The sequence below is a fragment of the Amyelois transitella genome, chromosome 4 (genome assembly GCF_032362555.1).
Source record: "Amyelois transitella isolate CPQ chromosome 4, ilAmyTran1.1, whole genome shotgun sequence".
Classification (NCBI taxonomy): Eukaryota; Metazoa; Arthropoda; class Insecta; order Lepidoptera; family Pyralidae; genus Amyelois; species Amyelois transitella.
Genome location: NC_083507.1, coordinates 13,122,710 through 13,144,985, shown reverse-complemented (window position 1 = coordinate 13,144,985; position 22,276 = coordinate 13,122,710). Strand labels below are relative to the sequence as shown.

General features: G+C 37.0%; 1 protein-coding gene across 3 annotated transcripts in view; it reads left to right on the top strand.

Annotated features, from left to right (window-relative positions):
- Positions 1 to 22,276, top strand: part of LOC106140039 (transcription factor BCFI) — a 53,287-nt gene that overhangs the window by 20,607 nt on the left and 10,404 nt on the right. For all 3 annotated transcript variants that reach the window (XM_013341559.2, XM_013341557.2, XM_013341560.2), the window contains exons 2-4: positions 12,655 to 12,994; positions 21,362 to 21,483; positions 21,875 to 22,056. In XM_013341559.2, coding sequence (XP_013197013.1) covers positions 12,655 to 12,994; positions 21,362 to 21,483; positions 21,875 to 22,056 — 644 coding nt within the window. The remainder of the gene's footprint in view (positions 1 to 12,654; positions 12,995 to 21,361; positions 21,484 to 21,874; positions 22,057 to 22,276) is intronic.

Sequence of the window (22,276 nt, the reverse complement as noted above, 5' to 3'; positions counted from 1 at the left end):
TTACAATTTGTAAAGTACAATAGGCGGACTTAATGCTATCGTCAAAGTGCTTTGATGTGTCAAAAAAATCGACTTTATCTCTATCGTAATCTCCGTGTGGTTCCCGGCACCAATACAAAAAAGAATAGTACCACTCCATCTCTTTCTCATGGATGTCATAAACGGCGACTAAGGGATAGGCTAACAAACTTGGTATTCTTTTTAGGCGATGGGTTAACCTGTTAACCTGTCACTATTTGAATCTCAATTCTATCAAGCTATTTAAGCCAAATAGCTGAACGTGGCCATTCAGGCTTTGCAAGACTGTTGGCTCTGTCTACCCCACAAGGGATATAGATGTGATCATATGTATGTATGTAAATGTAATCTCTATCGTAGGTGATCTATGTTAAAATAATAGAAGTCAAAACTGCCATTTAAAAATGTTTCCTCTATCTGTTTGCTTGTGTGCGCGTCACGCGAAAACTCTTCCCCATCTTGAAATCTGGTGATTCCAGAAATAACCAGAATGGTCATCAGTGGCGCGTGTTTACTCAGCAATTGTTTTTCGATATGCCAGCGAACGGAACCAGATTTTATCACATTATTTATTATTCGAGCCGATCAATGCCTTAGGTTGTTTTCTCAAACTCATTGTGGTTTGCAATGACAATATATTTGCAATAACCGCATACACGTGTATAGACACCGGGCCGTCTGCCGAGTCGCGGAGTGTTGACGCTCGTGACAAACAGACAGACACATGGCCGTCCGGCACTAAATCCATTATCGGTGCGGGTTTACGAAGGCGCCCGGCGGGGAGCCGCGATTATAAAACACAGTTTTTTCAGCGGCGATCCTCGGAACTTTACACAGTTAGCTGCTAATGTGGGTGAATTTATAGCTTCTCGGAGGCGATAATGTCGCCGATCTCGATGATGTGATAATTGGAGGTTTATTTTTGTTTATTTATGTAAAGAGAGAACTATCGCAGAATTATGGATTACAGATAACAGAAACAAGATAATTTAAGATAACCAACTCCGACATTGAAATTGATTTATTTTATTACTTAATTGTACATAAAATAGTTTATGCGACATATTAAATTAATAAAAAAAGACTATTATATCTATTATATCGGTGTTACACACTTGCTAACCGGTGCTCCTACAAAACCATTCAGGGATATGTCAAGAGATCCCACAGAAGCCACTTCGTGTAAAAAACAGATTTAATCAATAAAAACTCGTGTACCTATATAACACACCCCGGACTCTTCCAGGCAGATAAGAACGCAATATGGACTAACACTCGTAGGATTATGAGAAAAATTGTAACAAAATGCTTAAATTTTGTTCATATCAAATGCCTTATTACACATATCAATCGAAAGTCAATAGATAATAATAAGTAATAATTTGTGTGGCAGGATTTCCGTAAGTCGTCATAATACATATGTCATGAAATTAATAGAGTTACCTTTGTATAATTAATGTAAGATGCGCTATTAGTTGTGTGAATGACTCCCGACAGCGCGAGTCATTGACTATTGCAGTTCCAAAGTCATTATCTGAATCTCAAATTTATCATTAAGCCATTCAGTTGAATGTCTTTCACTTTTCAAGACTGTAAGTATATCCCTCGTAAGAAATGAGAAAGTGATGTAGGTGTGTAGTACGTTAATTTAAGTATCATGTTCATTGCACTTGTCATATACCTATAGAAGTATTTTTTTTCTCTCATATTCAATGTATAATTACCATAATGACTTGCAATGTGAGAACTAAAAGAGCGAAACCGCGAGCCATCACAGTTCCCGAGAAGTGCGACCACAAATGGCCGCTGATCGCCAATTAATATCTTTTGAATAACTGTCATCTACCTGACGCCGCGCCGGTCCCGCTACGTGAACCTAACGAGTTAAAATTACGTCGCGTACCTACTTTTGTACGAACAGTGAAATGACATACATACCTACTATAAATCCACATTTATTTAGTAGGCAGAAACATCTTTCCACTGGCCACGCACTTCTTGCATCACCCACTTTCATGCACGCTCATCGGTTTAGAGTCCTATCCTGAACTTTTACTAGGAAGTCCCCGTTTTGATCAAAACGTTCGTCTAGCAGTCAAAGTTTCCGTTTAGATCTTCTATTCACTTTAATATATTTGAGCTAGCAGAAATGACGGGAATTCTCGTTGCTACGTCACCGAGCACGGCACCACGCCGCTACTACGAATGAAATCTTGTATCTCGAATCTCGTCTCACTGCGACAATATCCACGCTATTTATAAAGAGAAAAAGATTTGTATTTTTGTATGTTTGTAACGAATAAACACAAAAACAACTAAACCGATTAAAAAAATTCTTTCACCATTAGAAAGCTACTTTTCCGAAAGTGCTATAGGCATATATTTGTTTTTAAATAAATTTTATTTCAGACAGATTACTCAATATTTCTACAGTAATCGAGGAAAAAAGGCGCTTCCGATATCCTTTACTTGCGTGCGCTGGCACATGGTTGATTGTGTATGCACAGGTACACTCAAAAATGTAGGCTTTAATAATGCCCAAAAATATGAATCATTTATGATTGAAAGTTATTTATCAAGATAATTTTATGGAGATAAATTTTGTACTTTACAGTACGTTAATTGGATTTACAGATTCAGAAATAAAGTGAAATTAAATACGCGCTCCGTTTTATTTTCAGTAACGTAAAGTACCCAATGTGCGACAGACCACCAATGATCGACACATAAAAAGTAAAATAAAAAAAGGATATACTAATGTTGTGTATTTTAACGTATACGAGCATAGGTTATACACAAGGTTCATCCAGCTCTCATTGCAAGTGTCACTTTCTACATTCGGTTATTTTGATAAAAAATGGTGGAGCTTTAAATATCGACCGGCAGAAGTTTTTAAGGGAAATCCAGTTTTATTAGCGAAATCACTAAGGAGGTGAGTAAGGTTTATTGCTCATAACTATTTAGTTTTTGTTAAATTGAGAGAGCTTATTATTAAACAGATGGGGACTCAAAGTCAATACTTCTTAATATTTTTTTTTTTCAATTAAGGTTACTTTTAAAGCGATTACTCGCTTGTCGATCATTGGTTATTTTTTTAAGCGCATATTCCAATAATCGACAAATGTTGAAATTATTTTTGTTTTAAATTCTTTGCTGCTTAATTCATGGACAGTTAGCTCTTATTAGCACTTTTAAAATAATCATAAATATATTTAGAAATTGAACCGTTACCAATAATTGACATAATTTTTTTTAAGAATAGCACCTAAAAAAACTACGCGCCGCGCCGTTTCAAATTGCACAGGCGATAGACGCAGTCAAGAACGCATTATCATTGACCATTTATGAATAATTTACTACTGTGTAAGTTTAATTGATATGATTAAAAGCTACCATTTGAAAATTTTAGGCTGGGTGCACGATTAATGGACCGTTAAATATTGAGTGTCCATAAATAGAACATGTCGATTACTGGATCTCGATTATTGGAACATGTCGATAACTGGTGGTCGGTAAATGGATTTCTGCAGTCGAATATTAGGACAAAAATACCATAAATCTATATTGGTATATCTTGTAAATTTTTATATCACATTAATTTCTACTTTAATATATCATGCAAAATACCCTAAAATTTAACTCAAAACTTCAAAATACGATAAAATAATAAAAATAAAACAAATATTGTAAAAATACTAGTGTTCGTGCGTTAGTGTCGATGATTGGGGGTTTTACCGTAGGTACCCTAAGTGCTTGCGCATCGTTGACCGTGGCTATGGAGCGACGGCGTAGGTGTTTCAATGGATTGATTGCGGAATTGTAATTCCTACATGCGTTTTGTACGTACCAATGACTCTTTTTCGAGTTCTAACGGTGATTTTTATGGGAGATATTTTTTTATATATTACCTGTAGGTTTAAAATGCAGTGATTAAATTTATCTCAATAGGTATACCTCAGCGGATTCCTCCGCGAAAATTTCCTCGTGAACAGTAGGTAAATATAAGGGCTTTGTGTTCCGAAGAATGCGCTAAGAATTGAATTTTGGCAGTAGGTATTAACACTATCCTAAAAAGTTACGCGTTTAGAAATAATTTCTAACTATGTAGGTACTATGTAAAGATTCAATACTGATTGGTTGAGTGTATAAAGTATGAACAGCTGACAAACGTAGGAACTGGGAACGATATTATAAGAATTCATTTTTCATGCCGAAAAAAGACGGCAACAGCTAGATTATAATATAGGTACCTACTTAAGTAACATCAAAATTTCAATGTCCATACTCACTGTGATGCAATGTTTATTACTGTCCAAAGTTTCATGCTTTAAGTACTTCTTTTATTTCGTGGGTTATATTTATTAATAGTCCTTAATCAAAATTAAAAAAGGATTTAACCATGACAAATGTCAAAATGACTTCAAATTTGTTAAATAATATTCTTCATTCTGCTTACATAAAATCTAAACGAAATACCTATAACATTTCTTTGGAAAGTCTTCTTCAAATGAGTGCATTTCTTTTTATATCTTGTAAAATGGTGTTTTACAATAACCGCTAAGCGGCGTGTAGGTATTCGCGATCAGCTGACGCTATCGGCGGCCACGTGGTGATAGCTTATCGAGCGTTATCATCTCGCGACCCGCGCCACACCACACGCAGGCTTAGAGCCAGTAGGTACACGTGCTGCGGAGACGAATCTATCCATCCTTACATTATAAATGTTGAAAGTCAATCTGTTAGCCTATCAATCTTTTTCTTATCGATTTTGATGAGTAGGTTTTAAAAAAATGATATTTCATGCATATATAGGTAGAGTACTTACATATTGGTGAAAGGATTGATGAATTTGGTTGAAAACATGCGGAGTTAATTTAAAACTTCCTCTTCTATATACCTACTAATACTCCTATACTAGATATACCTATACTTTACAACAAAAGACAACCTACTAACCATAATGATGTGAGCTAGATCGTGACGCTTACACAACATACCTACATATGAGTACAATATAATAAGAATCAACATCATTACATAAGTTCTACTATTTCAATATGACTAGGTACGGCTCCCCTGCAAAGGTTGCGGAGGTCAGATGGGAGTCACTTTGTGTTAAAATCTATCTCTCCCAATCATGGTCGTGGTAAAGATGTAACCGGTACTAACGCCAGTATTTAGGCATTGCATTATTTTAGAACTAAATATTGTCATGAAACATGAAAATTGGGTTTGGAGTAGGTTGGGCCAAACTTTGGCTTTTTTTTATTTTGAAGTAAAAATTATTTACTACCAAGTCCGCCTATTTTGGTTTACTTATCTCTACATAGTATAAAACAAAGTCGCTATTTTAGTCTGTTTGTCTGTATGCTTAAATCTTTAAAATTACGCAACGGATTTTGATGCGGTTTTTTGTAACAGGTAGTGATTCAAGAGGAAGGGTTTGCATGTATAATTTTTTCCGAATTTTGCACCCGTGCGAAGCCGGGGCGGGTCGCTAGTTATTTAGAATAAATAAAATAATGAAACACAATGAGAGATCCGATGAGCGCGATGGCGGGGATGCCATACCCATAGGAGGCGCCGGCGCAGGTGCCGACCCCACAAAAGAAGGGATAGTTTGTGAATCGCCACCGGACAGAGAACATTTCCGAGATCTGACTATAGTAAAGACAACCAGTAAAAAAAAAAACAAAATGCGATACGACGCAATAGAACTGTTTGATTTGCACTATTTCCTACGGGATACTTACGAGAAGATTCATGCAGGTTAGTGTTCTGTGTAATATTATGTACTGGTTGAAGTAGGTATGTATGTATGAGTTCCGGGTCCGGTTGTCAAATAGATAAAACGTATAGTTCGAGGTCCTAGTAAATATTAAGGAATATTAATAAGAACTTACCTGTGGTGTGATGAAGGAATGAAAATTATCCTATATATATTCTCACGCCAGCCAGTCTCACGGTACGAAAATATTAACATTAGTAAATATACCACTAAATTATCACTAGAAGCAAAATAAATATTGGACTGTGAATTGAATTGTTCTAAATTAAAAAAAAATAGTGGATTTCTAAGTTTATTGACCAAAAAGAATATTAATATAAAACAACAACAGTACATATCCAATCAAATCCAATCTACCCACCACAAACTAAATGCTACCCACAAAGTAAATATCATCTGACAATATTATCTACATATTTTTGTCATTGACAATCTACTTTGACAATGATTGACTAATTGACAGGCATAAGAAATAAATACATACAGTCAGATTTATTTGTTTTAATATAATGGCAGATACATGTATTAAATGTAAAAAAACAATAAGAGATAGACAAATATTAAAATGTAAAAATTGTATCTAACGGATTTTATCATCTTATTAATTTAACTAGCTTTTGCCCGCGGCTTCGCCTGCTTTATTTTCGCTTCCATAAAAAGATTGCTTAGATAAAGAGCTTTGCATTGACATAAACTAATAGATACTTATTATGCAAAAAATAGATAACCTACGTGAGTGTTTGAGGATGCTATTCAATCACGCAAATTCTACTGGATGAATTTTTATGAAATTTACATACCTACCTACACGGGAAGAATTATGCCTGGAATAGAACATAGTTTATTTTTCCTACACAAGCAAAGTCCCGGGGGCGCAGCTGTTAAAAAACGAATAAATTCTAAAGACAAAAGAAGGAAATTATAATAATGGAAAGTTAAAGTATCTCTTTGTATACAACATTTGCTGTCTTGCCCATTGGAGACATCACAAATAAACTGTCACAGCTGGTGACCCGCGGAAAGCGACGTAGAGCTGTCCGTGTGTGAAGCAATTCGTCCTGAGGTCGACTCCGGCTGCTCCAAGCGTTTGACCTTGCGATTTGTTAAATTAATTAAAAATTTTGCCAGCGGCTACAATCGTGTTATTTCTTAAATTCTCATGAGGCGCCATCTCGTATCGGGTGGTCAAAAGTTAAATATCTAAGCCATGCGAACTAAATCAATAAACAAAGCATAATGAATTAAATAAATAAAATGCTATTTTTTAATCATCATAATAATTAATTATTTATAGCTTTTTATATCGATTCAAAAATGACGAAGTTCCATACAAACTTGCACCCCCTGTTTTATCCCCTTGGGATAGTATTTCTGGATAAAAAGGAGCCTTTATTCTAATCCAGGTTCCTAACTATATCTGTGCCGAATTTCAGCCAAAACAATTTTTTTTAGAATTTTGTGACATGTAGTTAACCGAATCAGAGCCTACGCTGCGTTCATTTTTCGAAGGAGCCGGCCATTTTGTTTCAATCACTAACGCCATGACCTCCATACCATGTCGCCTGAGTTCAAATAATACATATTTATTAATTTATTAATGCCAATAATACAACGGTGAAAGTACACCTCTTCAAAAATTCTTATACCTATAACAAAATATAATCTTGACAGTCATCATTTCAAATACAAAAGACAAAGAACAAATATAATATCGGCAAGAAACTAAGAGGTTACTTACAGAAACAAACAAGTATAAAGAAAATATAACATTATACAATATATTTTAAATCTTTTACAATCATAAATTTTACAATCCTTAATTAAAACTTTATTAACATAATTATGTTATCAGAATTTTATTGGCTAAAAAAATATGGATGGTTTTTATCCTTTTAATGACTCAAATTATTCAAACAGAACCTGTGATTGTTGACATAATAGGCAAGTTTTTCTAAACCTAAAATCCTTCATCTAAACAAAATAATATATTAACTTACACAAGAGGTGTCAGGGGGAGTACTCTCCTGGTCAGGTATATTTCTGCTAAGCAACTTTATTTTATGGTTTACTCAAACGTTTGCAGCCCGCAACTTCAGTACGTTACAGTTAGGTAGGTAATACATAGGTATATGTCATCAATGATAATGCAACGTCGGACATAACGGCTCGTGGAATTGTAACCATTGAGTTTGGTTAGGTACTCCTGTATGTTTAGAGGTTAGGTATCAAACTTAATGACCCAACTTGAAATAACATAAGCGGTTTTCTCTTTGAAAGACAAATTCCTTTTATTAAATCGCGTTAACGTTATGTAGCGGGCATTTGGTTAAATTAAATCTAAGAATAACAATAGCCTTTATTCGAACTTTAGTTTTTATAAGATATTCAGTAAATTATAGATATGTAAGTAGTTGTGTGTCCGTCTGTCCTTGGACAAAGGCCTCCCCCGACCTGTCTATGTCTGTAGAACTCGCTGACACAGTCTCCCACAATGTTATCATAATGATCGGCTCTTGTATCCCGTTCGTCATTACCTTTGTCTTGTCAACATTCATAATATTAATACCTACTACTTTTTGCTTTCTTTTGCCAAATCGTTGAGAATTTTTCCAATTCTTTGTATGTTTGTGATAAAATAACTAACTAGATTGTCTGAAAATCTTAGATGGCTTAGATGTTCTCCATTAATACCTTGACCCTGATTATCCCAGTCAAGATTTCTAAATACTTCTAGAACTGCTGTAAATAGTTTTGGTGACAGGATCACCTGCCGACCTCTTTTTATGTTTCCCCTTCTCCCTCAACTTTAACTTTGGTTGCGCAGTTCATATATCTACCTACACATTTTTTATTATTCTTATGTATTTGTGAGGAATTGCTTGTTTCTTGAGAGCTAACCAAATCATTTCGTGTTCTAAGGAGTCTAAATTTTTGGAGTAGTCAACAAAGCAGCAATACACAAACAGTAAATACAGATTCCTTATCTTGGCATCACGATTATTTCATATAAAAAAATAATTAATGCACAAACATGCTATCTAACTAAACAGCGCTTTGACTCTTTTGAAAAAATCAAACAAGAAAGCCAATTTATTTTGTAGTAAAAAGTATTTACTGCGAAGTCCGCCTATTATGGTTTACTTATTATTAAGAATAAATAAAACATTGAAACACAAAAGAGAGATCCTCCAGTTGAAGTTCCGGGAGAGGGCAGGGACAATAGCAAAGGGATCGGGAGAGGGGGCTCGGTGGCGGGGATGCCATAGCCATAGGAGGCGCAGGCGACTATTCAAACGAAGCGGCAGTTTGTGCATCGCCACCAGACAGAGCGCATTTCCGAGCTCTGGCTAATAGTTAAAGGCAACTCAGTTAAAATCCAAAATGCGACACGAGCCGTGCCCCGCGTGGAGTGCTATAGAACAGTTTGAATTTGACGCTCTCATACCGGATATCAACAAGAACCTTCTTACAGGTTTGTGTGTGCACTTTACTATGTGGTTGACTTCCTATTTAATTCTGTGTTACACATATTAGTACTTACAAGGATGCCTTAATTTATGTTTTATGAGTAACTCGTAATTGATGTGTGTTCTATCCAAATATCTTGTTCCTTTTGTATGATACTAGCTGTGCCCGCGACTTCGTCCGCGTGGAATAGTTATTTTGAGCACCATATTTATTTTTGCAAACATCCTCCTCGGCTTTATCAATTATTTCGCTGCAAATTGCTTATAACGACTATATCTCAAAACCTATTCGTCTGATTTATATACCTACTGTAAGCCGAAAGTAATAAACATATTTATTTGGATAAGGATTAATACTGAATTAAAGAAAATTGGTTTCAAAATAACTTATGTTTAGGTATAATGAAAAATAATCTTAAAAAATGAACATAAAAGTGGTTATTGTAAGTAAACCTTAAGAGATAGATATATGCTCTCGCAGACTTTTTTGTGGCAAAAAATGAGTACTTCACATCTTTAGTACATTGTTTTACTATATCTTTGTTGGTTTGCGCAGCGTTCGCGTGGAAAGCTTGCAGATGGCCGACTCATTCAACTTTCACCTGCATTGTTGACGTTTCCCGTAGGAAATCCGGGATAAAATGTAGCCTATAGCCTTCCTCGATAAATAGACTATCTAACAGTGAAAGAATTATTCAAATCGGTTCAGTAGTTTCTGAGATTAGCGCAAACAAACAAACAAAACAAACTCTTCAGCTTTATAATATTAGGATAGATGTGCAGTAATTTACATGTTATATCATTTATCAAATAATCACAAAACATCTGTTAATAAGAAGGCTATGTTATCACTACATAGTATAAAACAAAGTCGCTATTTTAGTCTGTTTGTCTGTATGCTTACATCTTTAAAATTACGCAACGGATTTTGATGCTTTTTTTTGTAACAGGTAGAGTGATTCAAGAGGAAGGTTTTTATGTACAATACATTTATATTACATTATATACATTTATAATTTTGCACCCGTGCGAAGCCGGGGCGGGTCGCTAGTAAATAATAAAAAAAAATACAGTATGGGATATACGTCCAGTATGTACAATTGTACATGTGTATGTATGATTTGTCCTTAATCCTTAAATCCAAGAGGTTTACAACCCATAACTCTTCATTTCTAAGACATTTAATACTGAACACGAATGGTTTGTCCATTTATAATTTTGCACCCGTGCGAAGCCGGGGCGGGTCGCTAGTTCATACATATAATTAGGTACGTGTTTATCCCTTGCGGAGTAGACAGAGCCAATAGTCTTGAAAAGACTAATAAGCCACGTTCACTCTGCTAGCCCATGGCCTACAAGATGAATCCCAGCCATAGAAACGTTTTTAGTCTTTGAATGCTTGTAAATGAAACTTTCTTCTTACAATGCTGTTTATTAGTGGATAATGAAACTATACCTAATAAATTCGCAAAATTACGAATTTATCGGTCCTAAAGGTTTTGAGTTATTTTCCTTACAAACAATACCTAACACATATCTTTATAATATTACATAAAAAAAAAGTTGGTCTGGATATTCGAAACTTGTGTTACGGGATACTAACTCAACTAAACTATATTTTATAATATGTAAATAGTTAGGCAAACAATAGGCAACCGGTTAACGGCTAGTTTAATGTCGGGTTTCCGTTTATCAGAAAACAATATTTAAGTAGTTTTTCATACGGTCCATATGGACCATATTAATATTTATAGTAATGTAGGTAGGTACTCTATTTTAGAATCTACGATTCCCTTTATATCGGCCGTAGCTGGTAAAATAAGATTTGCCTAAGTGGCCGATTTTAGGACCTAGAAGTCAGAAAATGTTCTTATGTACGTTTGTAAATATTATTTCTATAGTTTTTAATTCCTTAAAACGTTGTTTTCATATTTTAAAGATTTCCCCAATATCGACCACCTGGCCAATATTGAGATTTCTCAATATTACAGATTCCTTACCTTGACATCGCGATTATTTCATAAAAAAGAATAAATGTAAATCTATGCTTTCTAACAAAATAGCGCTTTGACTCTTTTTCTATTAAAAAAATCAAACAAGAATGCCTCACTGACTCACGGAATTGAACTCCGAAACGCAACCCATGACACAAGTCTGCACCTGTCCGGCTCTTTTGTGTATTGAATACCAGCTAGATCGACGTGGCCTTGTTGACGTCATTTATGTACGAGTATCTACACATCACAGAGTAGCTGGTCACTTTGGCTTCCACATCACATGATTCAGATCTTCCATTTTTTTACCAAAAGGAAATTTTCATCAGGTTGAACTGCTTTTTGAAGACGTCTTTTTCATATTTCGGATAGTTCAGCTGGTCTGTAATGGTTCTGGATCAGGTGTTCCAGATCTTCGATTTTTATACGCTAACAGAAAATACCCATCAGACTGAAAATCTTTTGTTCAGACATCTTTTCGATATTTTCTATAGTTAAGCTGAGCTGAGGTTCGACATCAGCTATTTCTGATTCCAAAATAAATTATATACCTAGGTAGGTACCCTATATGTTGGCCAGGCATAAGTTCCGGAGATTAGCGCGTACAAACAAACATATAGGTAATCATACAAACAGACCTTTTTTTTTAAATTCATGCTCGGTTACTATTTCTTCATCGTAATAAATATTTTTTTTTAAATATAGGTACTCAATGTACTTGCATACGATTATTTTTTCTGTTTTATTATATGTATTGATTCAAATGTTGTGATGTTTTTCACAAAAATATTCACAAAAATTTTGGAGACTTTTTCGCATAAATTTCGCAACAAATTTAGACCTATTTTTATAATAATGTTCCATTTAGGTCGATATCAGGTGCCTTCACCCTGCCATACATTGTGTGTCGCAAGTATTTTCTATGTTATTAATTACAGGTTTCTGTAAGATGTTTAATTTCTCATGTCGATCTAATGAGGATTCGTTCATGGGAAAACAAACAAATTACTTGACTTGCAACTAGTTGTTTACATTTTAACTAATTGATTCAAACTCAAACATCATATAATAAACTCGAGCCATTAACAAATTTTGTTGTCAAATACATAAGCAACTTATGATGTTGAATTTAACTCATTAAACGTTACGTAATAATAATGATTTTCAAAATACCACAAATGAAAGGGTTTGCATCTAGTTAATTAGTAAACACATGCACGTGATGTTACTGGTAGCGTGGATAAATCAATACAATGCGAGGCAAAGCGGCAACTACACGGCCGTCCACCACCGGAACGGGCGCCGCCCGGGCCAATCGGCGTCGCTCAGTCACTGTCACCGCGCTATAAAATAGATGTCTATATCGTTGTCGTTCTCGTGTGCGCAGAAGGCGAGGCGGAGTGCCGCGCCGAGTCGGCCGGGGGGCAGCCGGAGAGCCCGCCCCCCCTGCCGCCGTTCGTGTACGCCCACATGTCGCCGTCTCACTCGCGCAGCTACCAGGAGCTGCGACCGGCGGCCGCACACGCGCGGGACATGCAGGCGTACGCGCACCTCGACGAGGCGCTGTTCAAGCCGGGCGGCGGCTCCACGGACGGACTCTACCTGCGCGGGCGCAGCCCCGACCTCACGCCGTCGCCGGAGCACCGCGACGACTACCGCGCCGTCCATTACGAGACCTACCCCGCGCCCTCCACATATGCACATGAGCATCATCATCACATCGACGGGTAAGTTATTTTTTTTACTTTTCTAAATTGACGATATTATTTGTCAACTTTTTTGTCTAATCTAGGAGATATATAATAGTAGTTGGAAACCAGACCTAGTCATAAAATTTTGTCAAAGTGTATCATAAAATTTATAACCTTTGGACAATCATAAAAATTGCTAATTACGAGTATGTTAAATTCTTAAAGATTTTACTTTCGAATTAATAAAGTCTATGAATAAGCCTAAAGCGAAAGCCATAAGGCGAAAGCTATGAATTCAATGTTCCGGAGTTCTTACATAGCTAGGTAGCTAATTTGATTTTATTACTTAATATACATGGATAACGGAAATCGTTGCACGTTCGTGTCTCAACACCGCTTTCGATACGTCTATGCAACAAAAGTAGTGTCCATTTTATGTTGTAAACTGTACTTACATAAAACAAGACGTGAGAATCAATCACGAGGAACAATTTGCGTGACTTTTATTATTCATCAAAATAATTAAATACTCGTATGTATCGTTAAGAATCGTCATTTTCGTTGGTTTGAACACCAAATCTTAAATGTAAAAGTGAAGTCTTGTCGGACGAAATATATAAGTGGTACGGGAATAACTACACAGTCTGATCATAATGTAGCAGTAATCTATTGGTGAGCCTGTAGTTAGTGAGTAGTAATGTGTAGTTAATATCATGAATAAATTAAATGCAAATACTCGTACTAATGAATACCTACAGAAGAAATCATCAAATAGGAGAGAAGAAAATACTGCATACTAATAAAAGAACACATCGCGGTCCTAAAATCTTGTAAGTAGGTTTCACGAAGCTATTACTTTTGTCAAGATATTATTGAACGCTATTAGCTATTTAAACTAATTAAATCACAAACAAATAGTTAAAATGTACCGAGTAAAGGTTGCGATAACAATGCTGTGTGACGGGCCCTCGGCAAACCGACGGAGCTTCCCGTTGGGTCTTGAATTTTTATGAAAAAACAATGTAAAAAAAAATTATAGACTTATAAAAATTTTGTAGAAACGGTTACGACCCCACGCCGTAGCGCTCGTAGCGCTCGTAACGCGTTTAAGTCTTATTTGAGTATGGTCAGAGTAATGTCTTTTTCGTTGAACATTATACATGTAATACTTGCATATTTTATTAACGATACGTTTATGCAAAAATATACAACAAAAATGAAAATAATAAAGTACAATTGCATCCCTTATTATTAATATTATTAATCTATATTAAACAATACGAATATAGTAGATAGCATATGCTTCAAATTCCCAATAACAAAAAGTGCCAATTGTAAATTTATATTGTTTTTAGTATTTAGTTGAATAGCAAAATAAACATAAGTAGGTACTACAAAACAACTTTTGCCCTTTACGGGTCGACAAAGTCAATGGTAACAAGCCGCAAAGACTCTCTGAATCTCTAAATATTTAGTATGATAGAATCAAGAGAGTCTCATTGCAAGGACATCACTTACAAAAGAAATACTTTATCATGTTAAATGTTTAAGAACTTTCAGTACATTACATTTGATTCAAACAAAATAGGCATAATATGCAAAAATTTTTACCCGTCGTCACTAAAACTGTGCTTGTTCAGTCGCTTCTCTTTCCTCTTCTAGATTATTCCGATGTTGCTTGTTTGAACATTACTGAGGAATTGCTTGATAAGTTAGAGCGTTTACAAAACCAGGGCATTCGCTTTGTTTTCGGTCTTCGCAAGTTCGATCATGTTTCTGAGTTTCGTCGCCAATTGAATTGGCTCCCAATTCGCCTTAGACGTAATGTTCACACACTATCTCTCTTGTTTAATGTCCTTTTTAATCCTTCTTTCCCCCGCTATCTTCATGATAATTTCTCGTTCCGTGAGACGGATAGTCGTTTGCGGTCTCATAACGATCCCAAATTACTTATTCCTCCTTATTCCTCTCGAACCTATGGTTTATCTTTTAGTGTACGTTCTGCTCAGCTTTGGAATGATCTTCCCCAAGATACGAGATCAGCCCTTAACCTTAGTTCTTTTAAAATACTAATCAAAAGACTGTATTCTGATGCATCTAACATTTGAGTGTACTTATATTTATGTAAGTTTATATATATTTTATTTATGTATGTTTATCATTATTTAGTTTGTAATTAATTGATTGTTGTAACGCATCTTCAATGCTTTTAATCTGCGCTGCCTCTTTGACTATGGATTTTCCTTTTTATTTTGGTTGACTGGAAGAAATCCCGATTGGGATAAGTCCGCCATTGTACATATTCTTTTATATTCAATAACTGTTCTGATTTTGTTATATTTATTTTTATGTGCAATAAAGAGTTTACAAACAAACAAACAAACAAATAGGGTACAAAATAGTTTTCTTCGATAAAGTAATTTTTAGATAAACACAAAAAAAGCAAAAACAAATAGTGAAAGTTTTGATAGTTATCGTCACAAAATGACGAGTCCTATCATGGATCGTCAGCCCGGAGCGAGCTGTTTTCGGCGCCGCCGCGCTCGTCCTCCGCTCTTATCAGCTCGTTGTACGGCATGCGTGTGCGCGAGTGTGCGCCACGTACAGACATGTGTGCGCGCAATTAGTACAGGCGGCCAGGCGTCTTCCTGCACGGAAAACTGTTCCGCTAACACTCGTCCCCGCCGACCAGTAAGGTCGAGAATGGCGTGCGGCGACAGTCGTATGGCACTCACTGGCATGTATATTATAATTTAATTGCCTCCCGCGATCTGTCCTCGTTCGAAGCCATGCCATTGTTTATTCAATGTTCGTTACATTATTATTTCAGTTCTAATAATATAGTTTGCATAGTTTTTACATGATTTTGCGTCATTTTGGATGAAACATAATTTGTTAACAGGAACATTAATATTTTTGAAAATGTGTATTAAAAATTAACAATAAAGTAATGAGCGTGTGTGTTTGTAAAATACGACTGCGACAGACACAAAAAATTGGCAATTACTACTTCAATTGTATGTTCCGAACCCGATACGGTTTTCGTCACTTGAGACGTCACAGATAAGTGGCTACGTCACCTTACGGACGAATTTGCATACCTATCTACAATCTTAAAATTAAAATGATTAAATAAACTCAGTAAACTTATGGCTAAATACTATTTGTCTTTAATAACCCTTTTACTTCAAATTTATTTACAAAAGATTTAGGTTAAACTCAGTAACAACTGTAATAACACATATTATTGTTACAAGATATACATATAAGTAGTAGTTGTATATATGTATATAAGTAGTAGATTGATAATTCATTTTAACTTTTTTAAAGGAAAGCAATGAAGTACCTAATGCTCCATGTAAATTCTGTCATAAAACTTCGTCGGCGTGTACATTACGTATGCTGACGTCAGCATCTCTGCTGGGAGCCCGCGATGAATGAATCCTGCTTAGCGGAGCTAAACAAGATCTGCCGGGATCGCATTATTGCTGACGATGCGCGGGCGCAGCTCTAGTGTTAATAGCTGTTGTTTCGTGGAACCGCCATTCATAACATAAATTAATAATTATAAATGGCATGGATTGCATTTAACTGTTGAATCGTTTACTGGTTGTCTTCTTCCTAAAACTTACACAAGCAGTAACTTCTTGTGCATAAATTAATACTTAAATTGATCTCTTGTAGTTTTAGGTCTTAAAAAAGTTTTAATAAATTAATAAAAAATGAAAGACATGAAGATAGAAACATTTAACAAGAACACCGGTAACATAAACAGCAAGTAATATTGTAAATGCAAAAGTAAGTTTGTTTTTGTTTTTCACGCGTTCTACTTAGTCACAAAGCCAATTTTCTTGAAATTTCTTTCAACTCAGCAAAAACACATAATTCTCGTGGGATTTGCGAAAACGTGTATTAGTTTTTTAGGTGGCGTTAAATTCTCGCGGACGAAGTTGCGAGTAAAAGCTAGTTAGTTATACCTACTTTTTAACAACGGGATAATAATAGTTTTCACTAATTTAATAAGAAATCACGATTAGACCGAAGGATCCATAGTCTATAACTAAGTAGGACTTAGCGCATAATAACTCATCCATTTGATGTTTGTAGAAATGCCACAGTAAAGGCAGAGTTTAACAGGTCGGAAGGTCTGACTGAACGAGAGGGGTGTGAACAGGTCTGTGTGATCGCATTCGTACCTAAATCAAATTTAGAAAATCCTGTTGGTCGGATGAATGATGTTGGAGAATTCAAGAGTTGTTAGAATGTTGGTGATATAAGACATCACCGGTGTTTAGTGTTAGGTTAGCGTACCCTATAAAAGTTGTTCATCAAATCTTCTTTCACATTATTCTGTCGAGAAATGAAACATAAATTAACGCAGTCAGGTTATCTGTGAAACCTACCTATTACCTTCAAATTTGCTTTTGTTTTTAGAGCATTCACTTCGAAAATTCCAAGAGAATTGTTTTTTTTTTTCTGAGAAATAGTTTGATTTAGTATTTAAATGCATACTGTTAGTGATGTAAAAAGTTATTCAATTGATTCAAACTATTGAGCTATACAAATATACTGCAATACTGAACCGATCAACATTGTAGAATCCAGTTAGTTCATCCAATAAGTAATATCACCGTTTCATTGAAATGACGATTTAAGTTTGCAAAAACGCGTCCTCGTGCTCGATAACGCTCCGATGTGAACAACCTTCACTGTAACGCCACACACACAAGCAGCCCGCTATGGTGCAGTGCTCCGTTTCTGCGAATGAGTAATGGCATGCCTACTTCCTGCGCGCACTTAACCCACTAACGAGCAACAACGCTCTAACTTATAAAATACACACTCGAGGCACACAATAGGCTGTTTGACGATCCGCACTCGTATTAATTTATGGCAACACACTAAACCCAAAAACAAACTATTCCTCAAACAGTCGAATGTTGTGCAAATAGCGAGGGTCGGCCGGGGTTGTTTGCGGACCGGCACCGCCGCCCCGCCCGCGCCAGGGAGAGCAGCTCAGAATCCACTCAAAGTATTTATAAATACTTAAAATTACTATAACATGTCGTCTTATGTAGCATTAAAATCCAATTAGTCAATCAATCATCGTTTATATGGGTATGAATAAATGTCACCAGCAAGATAGAGGTTGCCATATATATCGTTGCGACATCATATGTATAACAGAAACCAAAGTTACAAGAAGTATTTCAATAATTGAACAAACCTCGTTTTAATAAATATATAGAATTACTTTGGAATTTTTTCCTCTAGCAGTCATTGTACAGTTTATTTCGAGCAATTAAAATGAGGAAAATTCCGCCAGCGCCAGTCTCGTAAATAATAAATAAAAATAAATCTTTATGTAAGTAGCTCGCTAAGTGTACAGTACCTACCTACATATTTTTTACTGAATGTACTGCGTCGCTTGCTTGAACTAGGACAACTAAAATACTCGTAGACATATCATACTCAAAATTTGTTTATTATTCTATCCGATGCAGAACAATAAGTATATCGGTATATGCAATTCGTGGTTTAGTGTTGTAGTAAGCCTACATATGAATGGTGTCTAAAATAAGTAGTCTACGTCTCAGCACACCAGCCTGTCCCTTAGTGAATAAAAATTCGACATTAATGAAATAAATTTTCGAGTACTTGATTATATTATAAAGAATAAACTAGTAAAGTATAAACAGTTTAGGTGGCATATATTAATTGAAATGAATTGCTTAAACTCTTGTAGCAAAACCAACAGTTCACTATTTTGTCGTATAAAAAAGGAAGCATAAGTACTTATTGTTTGAGAAAATGGAACGTTACAACTGCATCGTATGGGCAATAAACATTGGTCCAGAATTACTGTTTGAAGTAGGACTTGCGCACTTTATTTTCCTATTAGGTAATACGAGTATGGTACCGCGAAGTCAAGTGCAGTTAACTGAGGACTACAAGCGACAGATTTTAAACCTAGTATTCGAGTTATAAAGTTGTAGTAGTGTTTATTGGTATGGTTCGGGCAGGGCCGGCGCAGGCGCAGGCAGGTGGGGCGCTAGCGCTGTTTGCAGAGCGCCGCTTTTTATGCGCTGCGACACTAACGCACCATTTTACACGTCTTAAGAGCCGGATCGTTTCCAAATTTGTTCGCTTTTTTGTTGCTGTTGAACGACGGCTTAAGTGTCTCGACTGAGTTATTTGTATAGGCCCTCGATATAGCGGCGGCCGCGAGACAATGCGTGGATACGACACATCTCGTGTCAGTTGATAATGTGACATTATCTGGCCGCGACCGGAAACAAGACCGAACGGAACGCACGGGGCAATCTCTGGGGAGGCGGTGGTGCGAAATGTTTTGTGCGTGTCTCATTTCATGACTTGTTTAAACAACAAGTAATTAGTTTTTATGTCGGCCTTTTGTTTCTGGACAAGAGGGTGGTCGTCGCAGCGGGTGGCTGCGGACACGTGTCCCGTCTCCGCGCTCCGCTGGCTCGCTGTCATGCGGGAGGCTCACGTCGCACCCACCGCACGTGACACGTGCGGAAGGAAACACTGGCCGTTTAGCGCAGCTAGCAATAACATGCTTGTTTTGATTAGGTATAGGTACTCTATTAGGCCTCGGGTTCCGACCATAAAGGGACCGACTTTTAAAACGCATGAGTGTGCTCAGGCTCGATTTGGTCGCGTCCGTCCACACATCCGGGTCGCAGGTCGAGGCGACACTAACGTCTCACGTTCGTAATTCGCGTAGTGCACTCTAGTATGGAAACACAGGGCGTGCGTCGCTTAATGGACAGTAAATGTGACTTCCAATTTGTTTATCTGTGGAACGAGTTCTCTAAACTGAGAGCCCATCAGCTGACAGTAGCTGGTAGTAATGAGATGGATGTCAGTGTGAAACAGTTAAAACTTATTGGTCACACAAAGAAAATTGTTAAGTGTATTGGATATTTAGAGAAAGTGGTCTTAATACGACACGTGACTTAGGTACATTGTCTTATTTCATTGTAGACGCCGGAACATGTCTGTTTGTTAACAGTAATGTATACTGAACAATGTAAAACGTGGTACGGTATGTAATGAGTCTCGTCTACTGGCATTTCGTGTTTAGATGGCACGTTAACAGATGGCTTGGAATATTTCCGTGATGATCGCTAGAGGTTGTCATTTAAACATGATTTTGACGCTTCTTCCCTATGACCAATGCAGGTGTACTTACCATCAGTATCTACATTTAAATAAGACCGAACTCTTTATGAGTTTGGTGTTCAAATCTTTCTTCTTTACTTTTCTTTAAACAAGTAACTTTTTACTTCTAAATAGGTCTTCAATTGACGCCATATATGTACAAAGAAAACAACTAAGTACTTAACATCGCGATAAGGCGGACTTCCGAGCCGTTCCGAGCCATTGCCGCCGCTCTACTTAGACCATACTGTACATGATCGTGTGTCATGATGTGACTGCCTAGGTTATTTAGTAAATTGACCTGCTAAAGTTAAAGATGATGTGGTGACGCTTTCCCGAAATGAACATATGTGCTAGTACGGCTATACACAGTCTTAAAGAGTTTAACTCCAAAATTTTGCTTACAAGAGGATTCAAAAGCGGCGTATAATCATCTGATAGCCTTTGTTCCGTGTTGGACTAAAATTCCCTAAATCAATGAAGGTAGTTTTGTATTCTGTCTCACAACGGGACTTTAGTCAGCGTCTTTCACATTGCGTCTGTTGTAGTCTAACGCCTGGTGTTTATAAAGTTATAATTGAAATCAATATTTTTGAAGCCCGCCAGCACGTCCTCTGCCCGACGTTCGATAACTCAAGCAGAGTTTGCCTGTAGTTTTCGCCGCTGTCACGTTTCCTCAGGTTTCGAATAAGTCAATGTTGAAAGACCGATAACCGTGCGCTGAGTTTTCCGATGAAATAGCTATATTCCTCCAATAGATATGTGTGTAGCGTAGTTCGCACGTACAAACAGAATTCTTTCCGTTCCGAGTGCGACATGAACGTGGAAACCCGAATGTGAAACAGTCGGCGACGATGCTCGCCAGCTCTGTTAATTACACAACGCAGATAACAGAACGCGTGTTGTAAACTTGCGGAATTACACAACCGTGAAATTTGTTCCTCGTATCACCAATGAAATATACATATTTTCCTATGTTTGATTTCTTTAAAGGTAAAGGCCCCTTTTATAAGGATTAACCAGCAATTTTGCACTTGATTAAATGTAATTGTTGAGAAGTGTAGAAGATTGGATGAACGAACTCTCTTTTCCATGAATTTTAAAGAAATCATTGCAACACATTATCATTAATTTTTACGGTTAGGTAATTCGTTCCTCAGATCATTTTATTGTAATTTAAATGTACTAAAATATGAATTGAATCCCCTTTCCCCATAGAAATGGCGCGAGCAGCGGCGCAAGCGGCGCGGTGTACGCGCGCGGCGCGTACGCAGGCGGCTCGCCCTACTTCGGCAACGGCGCGGAGCTCGCCCCGCAGCAGAACTGGACCCCGCCCTCAGGTAAACTATCAAACCGAACATAGCTTATTACGGCAAACATACAAAATAACATAATGAACAAGTGAATACATACCTAAAGACAAGTGATAAAACCTTAACAGATTCGGAAATGTTGAAGATAGATTTGCTAACTCATCTCCTAAAAGAAGTAGTACCTAGTTTTTCTTCGATACTACAACGCTTGTCTAGAAAATACCTTAGTTGTCAGGGAACAGAGACGTGGAGAGTTTGTAGTTACATATCACGTCTTTAACTTTACGGGGTAGATCGAGTCACCGAACGAACAGTTAGGTCTCCGTTAAGCCGTTCGGCTTGATAATTAATATCAAGATCCAAAGTAGAGTACTAGTAGTGATGCCATTGTTGTATGTTGTTGTATTGTCCCACGCAGGGTCCCCCACCTACCGGCTGGGCGAGCAGGCCGTGGCGGTGGAGTACGAGCCCGCGAGCGCGGAGCCGGCGGGCGCGCTGCCGGCCTTCAGCTCGCGGTTCGGCGCCAACTTCGCGAGCGCCACCTCGCGGCCCTCCACCGTCTACGGCAGCCCGGCCTTGACCGCCAACGCCTACACGCAGGTCTGTACTCAATCACACTTTCAGTCTTATAGCTCACATAGTGATTACAATTTTTTTCTCGTAAAAGTACCAAAACAAACATAAACACATCATGTAACAAGTCACATCTAGGTATATCCCTTGCAGGGTAGAAGGGGTAGAGTCACGTCTATATCTTGTCTTAAAAAGACTTAATGGCCACGTTCAGCTATTTAGCTAAATGATAGAATTGAGATTCAAA